The sequence below is a fragment of the Anser brachyrhynchus genome (assembly GCF_964034855.1).
Source record: "Anser brachyrhynchus genome assembly, chromosome: 6".
Lineage (NCBI taxonomy): Eukaryota > Metazoa > Chordata > Aves > Anseriformes > Anatidae > Anser > Anser brachyrhynchus.
Genome location: NC_137700.1, coordinates 39,686,015 through 39,703,286, shown reverse-complemented (window position 1 = coordinate 39,703,286; position 17,272 = coordinate 39,686,015). Strand labels below are relative to the sequence as shown.

General features: G+C 34.0%; 1 protein-coding gene across 5 annotated transcripts in view; it reads right to left on the bottom strand.

Annotated features, from left to right (window-relative positions):
- Positions 1–1,003: 1,003 nt before the first annotated feature.
- The window catches only part of WDR11 (WD repeat domain 11), a 42,568-nt gene continuing 26,299 nt past the window's right edge, over positions 1,004–17,272 (bottom strand). For all 5 annotated transcript variants that reach the window (XM_080596554.1, XM_080596553.1, XM_080596552.1 and 2 more), the window contains 13 exons: positions 16,933–17,039; positions 16,334–16,448; positions 14,412–14,583; positions 10,898–11,006; positions 9,585–9,647; positions 8,407–8,472; positions 7,393–7,564; positions 6,975–7,070; positions 5,632–5,797; positions 4,625–4,722; positions 3,539–3,684; positions 2,620–2,699; positions 1,004–1,607 (listed from right to left, as the gene is read on the bottom strand). In XM_080596554.1, the coding sequence (XP_080452680.1) occupies positions 1,450–1,607; positions 2,620–2,699; positions 3,539–3,684; positions 4,625–4,722; positions 5,632–5,797; positions 6,975–7,070; positions 7,393–7,564; positions 8,407–8,472; positions 9,585–9,647; positions 10,898–11,006; positions 14,412–14,583; positions 16,334–16,448; positions 16,933–17,039 (1,548 nt within the window). In that variant the 3' untranslated portion in view covers positions 1,004–1,449. The remainder of the gene's footprint in view (positions 1,608–2,619; positions 2,700–3,538; positions 3,685–4,624; positions 4,723–5,631; positions 5,798–6,974; positions 7,071–7,392; positions 7,565–8,406; positions 8,473–9,584; positions 9,648–10,897; positions 11,007–14,411; positions 14,584–16,333; positions 16,449–16,932; positions 17,040–17,272) is intronic.

Sequence of the window (17,272 nt, the reverse complement as noted above, 5' to 3'; positions counted from 1 at the left end):
TCATTCCTGAAATTCCTAACCTTTCAAATTTCATCAGAAATCCCATTTTAGATTTGATTTAAAAGGTTTACAGAAGAGATGTAATGAAGCTGGTGCACCTCTAGGAAGGAGTGTAGAATATGCATTTTACAAATATTTGAACATAAGGGGAATCAAATACGCTACTACTATAAGTAGAAAAACCTTAGAATTGCATTTAAAGGGGAAACCTTTTGCAGGATATGATTCTTTTCACTAAACTTCAGTAGCTCCAACAACTTCATTTAAAGACGAAAGCTTTTTTAGCCAAGACTAATTTTCACATGCCACAATCTTCAACTTGCAAGTGCAATTTAACTTTAGCATACACTCTTCAGTTGTGGAATCTCAATAAATAGAAAAGATACATCTAACAAAGAACAACAACAAAGAAAAAAAAGCATTTAAACATTACAATACTGTGGGAAGATGTTTTCTTTCTGCTGAAATACTGGCACAAAAATGAGGAAAGATGCTGTCGGTGGCATCCTTAAGTATCTGGACCATGAGATGTGTTTACCATAAAAAGTATTTAAAATCCAACGATTCTGACTTCATCCAATATTTTTTCTGCCTGTTAATTCATGACACATTCAAACAGCAAATAAAACAGTAACTGCGGAGAGAGCATCAGCAGCCTCCTGAATGCAGGAGCCCATCTTACTGCTTTTGAGGTAGGATTATTTTCCTATTCTTTGATCCCATTAACCAGTCAAGACAAGGCAGAACTTAATCCCTAAAGCGTGCAGGGAGCATACACTTAAGAACAATAGAGAATATAACAATGACTTAATTGGGGAAAAGAGAAAAGGACATTTCATGAATTTCTGGAATGTGAGGAGCCTTTTGTAAATAAACTTGTTAAAAGATTCCATTCCAACCAGTTACGAAAATGACAATAGAATGAACTCAATTAAAACAACAGAAATTTTAAAGAGAAAAAATGGATTTGAGAATCCATGACTTTCCAGTAAAGAACAGTGTGTTTTGTGATCTATATTTATTCTTTAAATATATTTATATTTTTACAGTACAGACTGAATTATTTATACATATAAATACAACAGTAGTGAAGAACTATAAAGATTTGATTTTTTAGAAGTAAATGGAGTAGACTTTTACACAGGTATAGAACTCTTTCAGCATATTTTTAAGTTTGATTTGTACTATAGTTGAAAAAGTTGAATATATTCTTGTATAGTTTCATCATAGCCTTCTTTTCCCCTCTCTTGAAAATGAAGACAATTTAAAAATAAACATAAAACAGTTCTTAATCTTGCCTCCACACAAATTTAACAACATTTGCTCAAATCACACACGTGAACTATTACAGCGATTCCAGAGAAAATTCATTTTCACACAGTGGAGTATCAATCTGATTGACAACCCAGTTTGACAGGAAGTTTCCTCTTAACAGTGAGGGTAAAATTGTTAGTCTTGTGTCACTTCCTCTTCAGGCTGTTTGAGCTCCATCAGTAAATCTTTACCAGCTTCTCCAGCTTTTGAGGCAAAGATAAGGGCTCCTTGCTTAAAGCCCAGAAGCTTCAAGCTCCTGGCATAATCTGCATATACAGCATGAATCAGTTTATGTAAATGAAGTATTAAGGAAAACAAACATGAAAAAATAAAATTACATATATTTTTTTTCAAACTTACCCCTTAGCTCTCCCAAGTTGAAAGTGCTAATTGTGCTAATCCAATATTTCTCAGCAAAAATACAGACAAAAGTGTTGCTTTAAATTCTACTATCGTATGTATATTAGCATTTATCAGACAATGTGTGAATTGCTATAAACTGAAACAGACAAATTTCAGATAAGCATAAGCACTATCGTAACACATCATAAATTGCGAAAGAAATTAAACTGTTAGCTCATGGTCACTAATTAGATGAGTCTGGAGTTATCTACATGACTTATTAGCTTTCTTAATTTACAAGTTGACATCAGTGATGACTCCATAAAACACAAATCAGGGATTATCTACATAAGCATTATTATTTATTGGATATACCTAAATAAAAATGGTAGAGCACCTGTTCAGAGTTCCAGAACACCAGGTTAGAAGTGCAGACTGTAATGAAGAATACCATAGATATCTTTTGTAATACTTACTATATTTTCAGATCATCCTGAATCTTGACCTTTAATTTTATGTGTTTTCTCTGTTTCAGAACTGATTCCTTCATAAAAGACTTAAGTCAACAAAACAGTATGTTGTCAATGAAGGAATTTTTTTTTCCTGAGCTAGTGTTTAGAAGATAGACTATATAGTAATATCAGTTTGGTTAAAGTAACAATGTCTGACTTCTGCAAAGAACATTTTATCATCTGTTCTTTTCTCTCCTATGTTTATTTTTTTCTTTTTTACTTTTTGTTTTCCAGCACCACTGGCCTCATAGAGCATCAGGAGGAAGAGTTGTTACAGATTTATGCAAGTGATTCCTTTTCACTTATTTCCTTACAATTCCTTCATGCACACATCCTGGAAAACAAAAATAGGATGTTCTATTCCTGTGCAGATTAGTTCATCTAACATTAGTTCACACAAAATTGTCTGCAAGTACACAGATGCATGAACAGGATTTCAGAAAAAGGATATTTGTATCATTATTAACTTCGAATGCCCCGTACTTCAGACAAGCTTCAACAAATAAAGCCGCTCTATCAAAGTACCTCATGCTGTAAAATGGAGGAAAAAGAAAGGAATAATTTGTTAGGACAGAAAAACAGAAAAATATTCCTGGACACTGCACCAAAACACTTGCACACAGGCTTTCAAAAACTTTGCACATAGCTCTGGAGTGGTGAATCTGGAGGGCTGACCAGCGCTTCTGAACATCGCCAGGGATAATCAGTACCACCATTTAGCTGCCCCTTTGCCACATACTCACACGCCCCCCATCACACACTATTCTCAGTTTCCAGTATTGCTCTACCTTGCTCTTTGCACTTTTGTGCTTCATAGGCCTTAAGCATCACTACATCATGACACCTCTCAGTGCTTTTCTCATAGTAGTGAATGCTGCTACACTGATCCTGGGCAGTATGTAGGAACAACCCACACTGTTCCCATATGCTGGGAACTTGCGCTGCCCTCGCACCCATAACTCTGGCACTGCCCTCTTACCAAGCGTCTTGTACACCCCCTTCCTCCTTGCACTCAAGAAACTGACATTTGATGTAATAGTTTTGAAAGATCAAGGCTCAACTCACTGAGAAATAATCACAGCTACTATAAATTGTTACTGCTTGGTCAAAAGGTGCCAGCAATCTTAAAGTCTGCAGTAAATTAAAATGCCAGTGCATTTCCTGAAATTGCAGCAGAAAGCTCAGTTCAAGCCCACAGAAATGACACACTGCTGAGGTTAAAGTTCATTAAAGAAAAACACACTCAAATAGAAACAAATGTCAGAAATCAAACTGTAAACTCTCTCTCTTCCCTGTGACTTTTGAGTCACAAATGCTCAAATAACAGTTTTAGACAAGACAAAATACAGATTGTCTTGTTTCAGCTTTACCTGTGCAACATCTCTGCAACTTTTGTAAAGCATCCAAGTGACAAGAGGACAAGAATGGCTTTGGACTTCTGGTTGACTTGTGGAGAGCAAAGGTGATCTACCCAACGCTTTAACACATCAGCACACTCCTCTGAATTCAAACGAACCTTTAAGAGATGGGAAAGACAATTTTGAATCCTCAACTGCTAACTAAATAGAGCTTTGTTTCACTTTTTTCAGTCCTCTGGGCAGAAGGAAAATCATCTTAAATTACTGATTTTATTTTAAATAGTATACTAATCTCTTGAGCAAATATAATAAAGAAAAATTATATAGATATAAAAAGTCCACTCAGGTCCTCTGACTTTTAAACACGACTAACATCATTTTTTACCACAAGATTTTACTAAAACCTCAAGTATTAAGAAGTTAAGAATCTTTATCTACTGAAGACTAAAAGACAAAACTTCTTTATTTTTCTTATGAATGGGAATCATTCATTTAGAAAATCTGAGAATGTTTTTTTTCCATACTTTCTGCAGGAGAAACAACAGAAACTTTTCTTAGGCACACGGAAAGATAATCCATAGTGACTCCTGCCCATTACATAATTTAATGTAGAGTATTGTAATGTAGAGTAATGTTAAGTCTAGGTACTTTTACTTTAATAAGGTTGCCATAGTAAAACAGAAGTTGGTGCAAATGTATGTGGTTGGTGTTAACTTTAAAATCAGCACACACGTTACATGGAGTTCAGCACAAAATCACTGCCTAATTATTTATCCATTTCCAGGAATGGGTTTTTGCAGATCACAATGAACTCTGTGCTGCTGTGACTATATGCAACTTCATAAATCCAAAAGTTAGAAAACTGTGTATTCCAACCATTTTTAGGCCCCAATCCTGTCACAAAAGGCTGAAGAACCTGTGAATATTAGCTAAATGGATTGGCTTGTTATAGCTTAACATATGGAAAGAAACAATGATATTAGTTGATATATTGATTGATTGAACTTTGGAGAACTTAACACCTGCAGCATCCTTCATGCCTACATATACTAATTAGGTCGTTTATGCTACACCACAGAAAGCTGAGCAATTACATACCTTTGCAAGCCATGCTGCACGATTCCATTCGCCGTACGTTTGCAAGTAGCGACAAGCATCAGCAGCCTTATCTATCAGACACAGTAACTGTACACCCTCTGGAAAATAAAAAATAGACGATATAATAAGGGGAAGAAAGAGTTACTATATACTGTGAGCAGATCACTCATCCCCAGCAAAAGGATCTCTACTATACTACTTCTTAGCATATGAAGATGTTGAAAAACTAAATTCTACCACCTGGCTATCTATATAACATGGGTATTGGTTACCACATCTTTTTCTTGGGCTGCAGAGCTTAGAAGTACCTTGCAAAACGTTCATTTACCTTTGCCCTAAATACAAATGACAAGCAGTTCACTGGATTTCTCGTCATAAAAAGATAATGATCTGTATATATCATACTGTTTTCATAAATAACCCTTTATTTTAATGTTGTCCATACTGTAATTTCTAGCCATTTAGTGTTAATTGTCCACAGAATAGAAAGTATCTTTTTTTGGTCAATCACCATATTATGTACATCTCTTACATCAAGCAAAATTAATCCGTAGTTGCAAGAAACAAGTTCTGAACAGGAAGGAAAACTAAACCTGTATTTCAGCTTCAGTACTAAGACACTGAATTTAAATAATTCTTTACTTAGGCAAGTGGAAAATATGTAGTTTTACATGCTCAGCCTCTTCCCATGCAAACAAACAGTTAAGATAATTACTCCAGAAATACATTTGCCAATGAAAATTAATCAAAACAAGCTAGGGGTTCGGACTAGATGATCTTTGAGGTTCCTTTCAACCCGAGCCATTCTATGATTCAAGTTGAGCTTCATAACCAAGTTAGCGCTCATTTTTGTGTTGAATGCTGTAGAAAGAACATACTACAACACATGCAACTTGCAAGATCTATTACACAACAGGAAGTATTCCTCTCCCAGATGCATTACTGGCTTTAATAATGATTAGAATTGCTAATATACAAGCAAACACAAAATTCAACACACATTTTACCTGAGAGCTTTCCATTAGCTATCATGTTGGTTGCTACCAATTTAATGGTGCTTTGAGATGGACCTGATGAGGTGACAGTGGTTACCAAGCAAGCTTTGAGTGAATCACAGTAGTAATGGGCATTCTCTGAACTTGTTTCTAACAGTAGTTGTACTGCTCTGTCAGTCTGGCAAGAGAAAAAAACACCAGTTTTGACCATAACATATTCACTTTTAAACAGTCTTTTTACCCCTTTTAAGACACGGAACAAATAACAATGAAGGTTATTCAAAAACAGACTACAGATATATATACCAGGGTAGTAATGATTACAGTTCTATTTCAGTAAAGCATCCTCAGTGAGGACAGCATTTAAACATTCATTATGAATATAATGCTTAATCGCAGCCTAAAAATTCTACTATGGGCCAAAGAAAAGTTTAATTCAGAACATTTATTTCCTTGTTTACAGAATCTTTCACAAAGTTATAAAATGAAGAGAAGCCCTTAAAATAAGCAGAAAAAATGTAATTGTAAAGATATAGAAACTGGCCAGGATCTCAAAGGTTGATTTAATACCTGGTATTTTGGAACTACTCTAGAGTAGCTGCCTCTCCATAAACAGCTGAACCAGGGAGGCTTGTTACACCAGCTACAGATACCTGTCTCTGAATGGAATTAATATATTACATGAATCACTCTACCTCTTCATTATTATGAGGTACCTAACTTTTAGGGAGGTCAGTTTGGTGAGGTCAATCAAACTGATGGCTTAGTTACAGAAATAATGAAAAGCCACATTAAATACATATTAAAATCCAGCACAACGATTTAATACAGTGGCATTTACGGATGATCTACAGATAGTAGAGACTAAGTATTTCTGCCACCTTTTACATATAATGTTTGCTGACGTGCTCAAATGCACAGTGGCATAGAAGTCGTTTATGTTCAGCCTATTCATATCAGGCTCATCCATTCAGTGAGCAGCTCAGACACATCCATTATGACATAAAATGAGCATACTAAGTGCAGACTAAATTATCCCAACGATATTGTTATTTAGTTACTTCTGGGCAACTCAAAATGCAATTTTTCTTTTCTAGTCACAAAGTGCAAGGAAAGATTTTTATTGGGTTCCCATAAAAATCATACAGTCTGAAGAAAGTACCACCAAACATTACAATATACCATGTCATTACACTGCATCTGCAATGTAATGCATTAAGACAGTAAAAACTATGCACTGGGTGAAGACAACTATGAAACAACATGAGTTAAAACAAACATAACTTTAGCTGAGCAGGGTGAGTATATAAAACAGAGAGAGAAGGACAAAAAAAATTCTAATATTACCAACAAACCTGGCCCAAGAGAAGAAGTTGGTCAGCACACTTCCTGGTATGATCATATGTTGATCTCTTCACCTCCTGCAGATTTACCCTTTCAAGTTGGAATTTCTGCATGAAAAAGAAAAAAATATATTAACAGAAGATAATATTGTTAGATAATATTAATAAAAAGATAATATTAACAGGAGAGAGAGAACCAAGCGATTTAAAAAATAAGGAAGTATTTCAGAAGTTCCAAGAACTTCCTATTTTTAAATAATAGGGAGTGATTCATTCAGAGTTGTATGTTTTATTATAAAGTTAAATATGTGCAAAGAAGAGCTCTAAGATAATAAGAATGCTACAATGCTGAGGTTTTGTCGTTCTGATCACATTCTTATTAAATTTTGTTTAGGTTTGCTTTTGGTTTACTTTTAACTCCTTGAAATACCTGGAAGTAATGATGTTCACATAGAATGTCATAACATATATCCAATGGATTAACCAACTGTTCTTGAAGGATAGGTGCATTTGTTGGTTTTGCAGGTTTTTCCTGGGATAAGCTGTGCAAATAGTGGGCAGCAATGGTCCAGAAATGCAGTTCAGATTCATCTCCATACAGCCTGAGAAGATAGAAATCAGCATGAGAAATATGACTGTACTTTTCACATAAAAATTGTTATAAATTTAAAATATCTTTTTCCAAAGAATGCATTATTGTGGGCACAAGTATTTTGCATTATCAGTGGTACAAACAACACAAAAAGATTATACCATGACATTCAGCAAGCTGCGTAAGTAAGAAGTTGGCCAAAAACATTTACAACAATAAATAAACTCACTGAACGTCTAGCTTACAAATATGTGGATTCTTTTTAATTATTATTTTACATTTAATCACTAATATCCTTTTAAAGCTACAATAAAGTTTTGTTAAATAAAGTTACTAATAAAGTTACTATACAAGTAAATAAAGTTACTATAAATTAAATAAAGTTACTAATAATTGCTTGAAAAAGCATCTCTGAATATAGACAGACTAAAATTTGCTACAATTTAGGCAGAAGAATGACAGAAAAAAAACATTTCAAATACAAAAATAGGCCCTCCCTTGTTTACAATATAATCTATTCTGTGTTGAGAAGTTCTGAATTATGCCTTGGGTCACTGTACAAGTATAACGTTAACTACATTACAGCATTTATGTAAGAAGTGCATTTATGAAAGAACGATGAAGACTGACTGAAGATATATCCAACAAGCAAATGCAACAGTCTCAGTAACGTAAAATTTTCAAGTTCAGTCCTGAAAAATACTCTAATACACGTGTAACAAAGTACTCCAGCAATTGCACTGAGTTAACCCAGAATTAGATGACACCTTAAGTTTTAACAAATTCATATGCATTTATAGGATCAGGATTTTATTAAGAAACATTTGGTATAGTTATCTGAATATCTGCTACCTGGCAACTAGGAGACATCTTTGCAACAGAGTAAAATCTGGATCAAGCAACAGTTTCTTTATGTCACTGCAAAAAGAAAGAGATGTAAGTAATATGTAAAATGCTGTGTAAGACTGTATTTTTTTTCATTTGTTACATAATATATGCCATGTGTTTAAAAAAACAACTTGCGCTAACTGAAAAAACTCAACATGTCTGAAATCTCAAGGAGCAAGTCACTCTACCTGTTTAAATACCAACAGTGAGTCTGTCAGGAACACCTTACTCTTGCAATAATGGAAACAACCACAAGGGTGTATACAAAGCTGTAACTTAATCTTCACTGACTCTACAAATTACAAAACTAATTACAAATAATTATGTAATTATGCAGTGCATTAATTTTGGTTTTCTATATATTTTTCAGATTGGCTAAAAATACCCTAAGTTATTTTTTTTCCATCCTACTAAATGAAAGACAAAAAGGAAAATGGAAAAGCTTCAAATTCAATTTTCATAGCTTAAATGGAATGCCAAAATCTGTTTTCTATGTAAGAAGAGCAGCGAACATGAACATTACTCTGGAAGTACATCTTCAATAGAATATTTTTTAGAAGCGTTTGTCTTTTCCTTCTCTGAGCGTTGATTGAGCTACAAACCTTGGAGTACTTAAGTAGCAGTGTCCAGTACAGTGTAGACCAAGAAAGGACCGTACATCACAAGAGTATTGCCTAACCAACTACAACCACTCACAGTCTTGTTACAAATTACATACTAATCTTAATCTGTATCTTTAAATCTTTTGTTGGCAATCACTACTACAGTAAACTAACATTAAAAAATCAATACTGACTTCAATCACAATATGTATTCAGAACAGTCCATTTTGACTATTGAGTCAGTATTTAACAAACTACTTTGAGAAAGTTTGTCTATTTGAAAAAAATAATTGTTTTTGTATTATGGTTTATCTTTTAATAAGAGAAAATAAAGTTATAAGATTTCAATAAAATGAATCACTTTTTGGAGTTACATGAAAATAAAAATTAACCACTTAAAATAAAATTTGTCATTACTCAAAGCTTATATTTAGAGAAGTAAAAAACATTCTTTTTTGTTAAGTTGTCAATTGCCACATTTTTTTTTTTGCCTTATCTGAATTCACTAGCTTACTAAAATGTTAATAAGGAAGCTCTTACTTTGACAATGAATTCAGCTGCTCTTGAATGAGATTTTTGATATTTTCATTCTCTGGGTAATCTCTGAATTAGAAAAAAAAAGAAAGGATTCTTATGTTATCAAGCTCACAGTATTATCTGTAAAGAAAGTGCATTATTATTAGTCAAAAAAACACAAGAGCATATACGGAAACAATCCAGCATATTTTTAAGAAAATACTTCTTGCAAGATTTTTGTCTAGTTACTTGTTTCATGATAGTAATTGAAGACTGTCTGCTGTCTTTCAACTTCACTCAGTACAACCAATCTTTCTTTTCCCCCTTTTCTTTTATTCATTACCCTTGATGCTAATGAGTCAACCCCACTATTAAATCACTTTCTTCTCTTATACTAATACTGAAGGCTTAGCAGTTATGTTCTTGTCCTGCATCTCTCCTTTACACTTTAAACCTCTTATTCCTGTTTTTGATTCCTTGTTTGCAGCCTTATCTTCAACCCTGTTCTTCTGCTTTACTTATTCTACAAAGTATGTTAACTTAGCACCTGCAACTAGTTAGCCCTTCTAGCAGTAATCTCATCCTCACTGCGACGCATGGAGACATTACGAATTTCCACATATCCTTTTCTGAAGATTTTGTAAGAATTTGACTCCTCCACCTCCTTTTGTTCATTTTTGTTTGTCCCATGACCTACCATTCTCTTATGGTCAATAACTTGTTTGCTATAGGATTCACATTTATTTGTACCAAATAAGTGAATATTTGATATGAGCTTTTATGTTTATTACTTATGTTGAGCGCAATTCTTATATATTGCTAGTCTTGTTTGGCAGAATCTTTTGAGCATATACTTATGCAACTATTGCAGCTACAAAATTTTATGGGTCACTGATCACCAACAGTAAATGCAATGAAGGATACAGAAAGGTGCTCCCACTATGATGTGAAACATGGCTCACTATAAGTAACAACATACCTTTTATATTAACATCGGTTAAGACACTTTCACTTAGACTCTGGGAACCAACTCTAACTATTCTTAAATTAACTTTTTGCATGAAGAGAACACACTGTTCTCTGAAGTAATATAACCTGTAAATAACAATGAAAGATTGGCAATACTGTAAAGCAGACATCAGTTTTCAATAGCTAAGGGCTATTGAAAGTTGAAAGAAACACAACAGCTGACCTTAAATCCTTTTCTATTTATTACTTTTAAAGTGAAGCTATTATCTTCCTGACCATCCCAAAGAGTGAGGAAGGTTGCCCAAGGGTTATTTGCACAAGACTGATAAAAGATGTAGGAGTAGGATTCAAAAAAACCATCTCCTTACATGTTCATAACATCTAGAGAATATTTCTCATTCCACGGCTGATGCAACAAGAATGCTTTCAAAGCTAATGAAGCCCTTGGAACAAGCAGATAGGGACACCATGCAGGTTCTGAAACAAAAGGAAAAGATTCATCGTTGAGTGGCTAACATGCAATAATATTCTGTTCAGTAACCATAAAATGTACCACCTTGTTTGTAAGCACCAGAAGAAAATCGTAAGTCACACAGTCATATCCACAGTATGGGTTACTAGAGATAAAAGCTTATTGTTACATTCAAGCAACAACATTTCATAGAAGGTACAGAGTTATCAACCATGCTCAAATGAGCATTTCAGAATTACATATTGAATTTAGTCACAGACTTCTGGAATGCAATATACTGGCATTAAGTACAGCTGTACATGATAATTACTGCTACTACAAAGGCATGCTTGAAAATACATACAGCTATACCAAAATATAGCACAATGTACATTTTACTTTTAGTTTGCAATTGTAGCTTCTGCAATATACCACAAGGGTTAATACTCATCGCCCAAAAGGGATGTTGTGAACTTAAATACCTGTTTATATTTGCAAAGAGACAAAATGCAAATTATAGTACTATCTGTGTCATACACATTTAAAAAGTCAGTAATTCTGTATTTAATACAAGGTTTAGATGATCCATAGAAAATGCTACCCAGTGACTTAGGAGTAAAACACATATGAACCAGTTACATTATTAAATAAGTATTCAGCAATTCCCTGCACTCCATATGCACTGAATGATGTAGGAACCCCGTACATGTGATTTTGCAATTAAAAGATATAGCAGTATAGAGGCAGAAGGACACCTAAATCACAGGCAACCTTAATCCTGGCGTACCGTTATTTCAGCGTGCTTGGTTTTAGAACATTAAATTTTTATAGTTCAACATTACAGAACATTTATTTGATAAAAAAGGCTGTGATAAATTATGTTTTCCTAACAACACCCCACACCATAGCTCTCCACATCACAATCTTGTTGTTACGTGCATCATAGCCAGAATCTACATGCTTTAAGAAGATTAATGAGGCATGGCAGGACTGACCAAAATGCTCACAACAAAAGCAGTTATCTAGAACACCAAAAAAAAAAAATAAGGAAAGAACTCCACATTCCTCAGTAGTACAATAACGAGGCAATTTAATTATTTCCTGGCAATACCTGATTAGACAAGTTCTAGGGAACCTGTACAGATGGCCTGGGCTGAAAGTAAAACAGTAAAAGCAAAGGTGTTTAACAAAAGCCCTCAAAATCTACCATGTCTTTCTCTAAAGAAAGGGAACCTCTTAAGTACTCTAAGACTACTGTGTTAAAACCCCAGCCTTTTGTTATGGGATCAAGCTCAAGGACATACAGACCATATTCATCCTTTTTTAATTTTCTATAGGGTACTTTATTGTAAGAATCAGAAAAAAATAAGAATATTTTGGAGTAGCTGCCTTGGAAAGAATGGGACTTGGGTAACAATACCGAAGACTTATTTATCCATCAATATTGTTTTATCTTCATCAATTTGGTGATGTTTCTTGGTGAAACTGACTGTTGTAATTCAATCTCATTTTCCTCTGAGGATGATCCTGTGCAAGTATTCTTCCATCACTCCTTGCAGAGCAGCCTGGCCTTACTTTGACATGAGTTCTCAAGAGGTCAAGTGCACAGGTCACTCTCCGGTGATAACCAACATCAAAGACATGGAACAAACTGTAGCTCAGAAACACCTCTCCCTTTTATCAAGGTGGCCAAAAAGTTAATGGTAGGTCCAAAACTGAGCATTCTGCTGTACTTAAGCAGCTATCATCACTACTAAAAGAATAAACTTGCAACCATTAAAATATATCTCTACTTCAATTAACAAATGGAAGTCAGTTATTCCAATACTGAGGGCCTAAAAATGTACAATGCTACACTGTATTGTGGTTTAAAAAAAATCCCACTTGACTAAGAATTATTCAAATTGCTATGTGAGAATTTATAAATATGAGCAAATTACATATATATTGATATTTCAACAGAATGGTAGAGAGTGCTATTATTTATACTGGGAGATAACCTACTCTGATAAATCTCATTTTAAAACTCAGAATTTCTTTATTTTTTTCCTACCAATTGGGAAACACTTTTTAGTATATGAAACTGAAAGACTTCTATCTGCATTAGGCAGATGCCAGCAGGCTGTTTTAAGTCTTGCAATATATTAACTTCTGAGGGTTTTGTAAGAAGATATTGCTAAATGCCTAAAAGCTACAGCTAGATTACAGAGAAGTGAATTTTGATGTCCAAGAAACAACATGACAAATTACTTGTTTGACAGCTGAAATAAAAATATTTTATTTTAATGAAAGTAACCTAAGAGGCTGTCAGCTTACAAAACAACACTGAAACTTGTTTTTATGCCCCCAGCTGAAGAAAATTAATAAGTAGTAGAACAAAGCAGTATATCTTTGGAATGTTATTTACGTAAAGATTCTGTGCAAATATATTCAAGCATGAATGCAAGTCTGTGTTATTACTGCCAGTGTGGTTTGTCACAAGTAAAGCAAAGAACGTCAACTGACAGAATTTTCAGTCCAGCAAGGTTTCTTAGTTACTGGGTTATTATTTACCAGCAGCTTACCAGAAAGAAAGTGTAATTTATTAAATCATGGCAAGGACTTGGTTTTAATTTTCATTTGGAGTTTCCCAGATCAATAACAGAATTGCGCATGTGTGGAAATCATCTTTAAGGTACTATCATTTAGGTACACAAAGAACTGTGTAATTAAGCTGATCATTTATCTGGTTTAATTTGGTTTCTTTACAGGAAAGTTGACACTACTTTGAATAAAAATATTTGACAAGTATAATAGCAATTTAGACAAAGCATTACTCATTTTGAACAGCAACTCACTGCACAACTATTTCAACTGATTCCTGATTTAAAAATTGTATTCTCTAACTCATAATTTCCTGCATTTACTATTTATCTACATAGTTTGTCTGTCCCTTCAGACTGTCAATGTAAAAGTAAAAAAAATAAATAAATGTACTTTAAGTATTTAAATTCTCTACTTAAACATATGACAAAAAATGTCAAACAGCATTAATATTTCAGAAGTCAGTAGGAAAATCTACTATGAAAAGGCAATGAATCAGTCTACAAACTTCCTTTCATATCTGCAAATATCAGAAGAGACTTTTGACGTATCAAATATTTCAAAATAATGTAACCTATTTCAGTGATGCTTTTTAGATATTCTTTTAATTTATATTCCAAGTAAGATATTAAAAAATATAGTTTACTCAGGAGATTAAGCTTGTACTGAAAAAACACCCACATGTCCTAAGCCTACAAAATTTAGCTGCAACTATGAAAAACACTATAGGGGTACCTAATTGTCTGCATTCAACAATTCTATTTTCTACTAAAATTGGTTAACATTTTTATTGTCCACTTTCAAAATGAATTATCTAACAGTCAACAGCAAAAAAGAAATCAACATACCTATTAAGTCTTGTTCATCCATTCTGAAACATGATGGTTTCATGGACATCTCTAGAACTCTAATGCACCCATCATCTGATGCCAAAATCACTTTGTCTGAAGTGCACCAGTCTACATCCAGGATCCGGTAATTGACGTTTCTTCCACTTCTTAAACTGCTCACCATTTGTACCTTGAAAAGTTGAGATATGTTTCATTTTTAGTAGGCTCTCCATCATGCAGTGTAAAACTCTGTCACATGCCCATGAGGCATACCACACAATTTGCAATAAAAGGTGAAGTTAGTCATAAATCATTTTAACGATGGTCTCCCCTGGAGAGTAGGAAATTTAGAAACCTTGAAGTATGGCACTTGGTTGCCCTGAACTAGTACTTTCTTCCAATCAAGAACTAAGAAAAAATTCTTCTGAGCACAGCTGCATAACGGTCTTTTTGTCATCTTTTCTGAAATAAGATTTCCTTGGCGAATTGGTGGAAATGTACACTCCCTTGTTAATTCCAATCCCTTAATCTAACATAAAGACATCAAGGCAGACGCAACGTCTCATCAATTAACTCATGCTCTTCATAGACTTTCTTGATAAATATTGACCTTGCCTAGAAATATATTTAGACATAATATGAGTGTAGCATTATGGGAATATGGTGATTACTTGTTCACAGACTCAGAGATAAACAAAACCTGAATTATATTTTAACCAGTAGTTAAGAGATTTTGTAACAGTTCTGTAATATCACAGAACATTACTATTTTTAATGTAAAGAAATACAAAGAAATATTAAGAAAGCCTCCACTGCAATCAGTGTTCCGCTGTTTCCCTTTACTTGTTCTAGAGTAAAACATGAAGCTAAGAAAGATGTAATGTACAACAACTATAGAGCATGATTACTCTTCATTAGCACTGAGGGAATTGAGAGAAAAATGTGGAAATAATGGTTAACTGGTTGTTGGCAAAGGAGAAGTTCTAAGGAGAGGATTATATGGATAATAGGCCAGAGACTATTATTTTTACAGATATTTAGGAAGATTTTCACCTGCAATCACTAATGCATTTTAAATGCTTCCATGTAGGAAACTCCTTCTCTCATCCCAGAAAGAGATAAGGAAAACCTACTGGAAGAATGTCCAATGGCATCAAAACTCTTCGAATGGTCTTGAAGGAGAGACTCATGGGTTAATTAATATTCTGCTCCTCTTACACAATTCACAGTTGTTGGTCATATCTGCTGTCCAACTATAATAATCAGTAGAGATTTTCCTATTGCTCAAATTCAGTGTCTGAGTTAGGAACTAGCACTCACTGTGAAGTGAGCAGAAAAAAAATAATCTTGTTTTGTAACCTAAACTTACTCCAGAGGGCTAAGTTAAAATAAGTATATTTATCTTTCCTTCCACATGGTTACTACAATCCCCTGGCAGAACTAAGAAGCAAACCCCAGAAGATTTCTGAACATTTCTCTTTACTACAGAATTTTTTAATAATATGAGAAGCCAGACAATGTTAATTAACAACTACCTAACTTTCTGGTATTCCCATATATTAAATCCATACACATACTCTTTAATATACACAGAAGTTAAGAAATCCCCAGTAACAATACTTTCTTGTCCAAAGATTAAAATTCTGATATTGAGCCCTTTGGTATCTTCAATGTCTGTCTCAAAAACATGACAAGAGAATGACAAAGAGCATCTCTGAGACACTGTCAGCTTTCTGAGTGAAAGGTACTTCTCAGTTGATGACAGCTTAAAAATGTTTTAGAAGAACTGTAAGTCCTCTGAGAAAAGCCATACAACTTTATTATACAACTGTCAGCACGAAATCATGACTAGGTAAAACTTAATCCCTGACTCTTCCTGATTTTCAGAAGCAGTAAGTGTATTTTTCAAAAAAGCACATAACAAAACACAACACGTTTACCTCTTTTGAATCCCAAACTTCTGCTCCATCATTGTACATTGCAATAAGTTTTTGATTTCCTTTCCCTGGGGCAAAACGTATCTTTTTCACCCAGCTTCGGTGTGTAGGAATCCCCCTAAGAATATAATAGCACAAGAATTTTTATCATCATTCTATACCTAACATTGTGGGCAATTAAATCCTTTCTGTGAACATTACACATCCTCATATTGTATAGAATGAGGAGAACAATCTGTATATAATAGGCACACAGGCACAGATGGCTATCCAAAGTATCATGAAAAGTAATAAGATTAAATGCCCGAAAAAATTACTACGTACTTAACATTTTGAGAAGTCACTGCAGATTTAACCTAATGAGAAAGATATCTAGCTGATTTTATAACTTTGATAAAATGTTACTTCATCTGAAAATACAAAAGATTAAATGTAAAGAATTGCAATAAAGTAGGCGTTTTCTGAAATTTTATTCTTAAGTCCTTGCATTTTTCCCCTCATATACCACAGATGATCTCCTACAGCGAAGGACAAAGATGAAGGAATAAAACCATTCTAACGTTCATCATCTCATGCTTGCCAGACTTAATTTGCACTCGTACCTGGATACTCTAGCTTTCAAATCCCAGAAGTTTAAGTTTCCATCAACATCTCCAAGAACCAAGATATCCCCTTTCCAAGCAATACATGTAATGCTACCCATACTTCCCTGGAAACATTTCAGAAGAAGAATAAAATATTGTGATTAACAAAGCCAAACAGGAACAAATACTTCAACATTAGTATTTCATTAACATATATATATATTTATGAAATTAATACAACAAATGCTTCTCAGTTAAAACAGAAAGAATTCTATTCAATGTAAGCATTTTTCATGTCAGTCATCCTCATGAAAAATCTTAGGTTTAAAGCAGTGGAAATCGCTTCTCTATCTCTTGT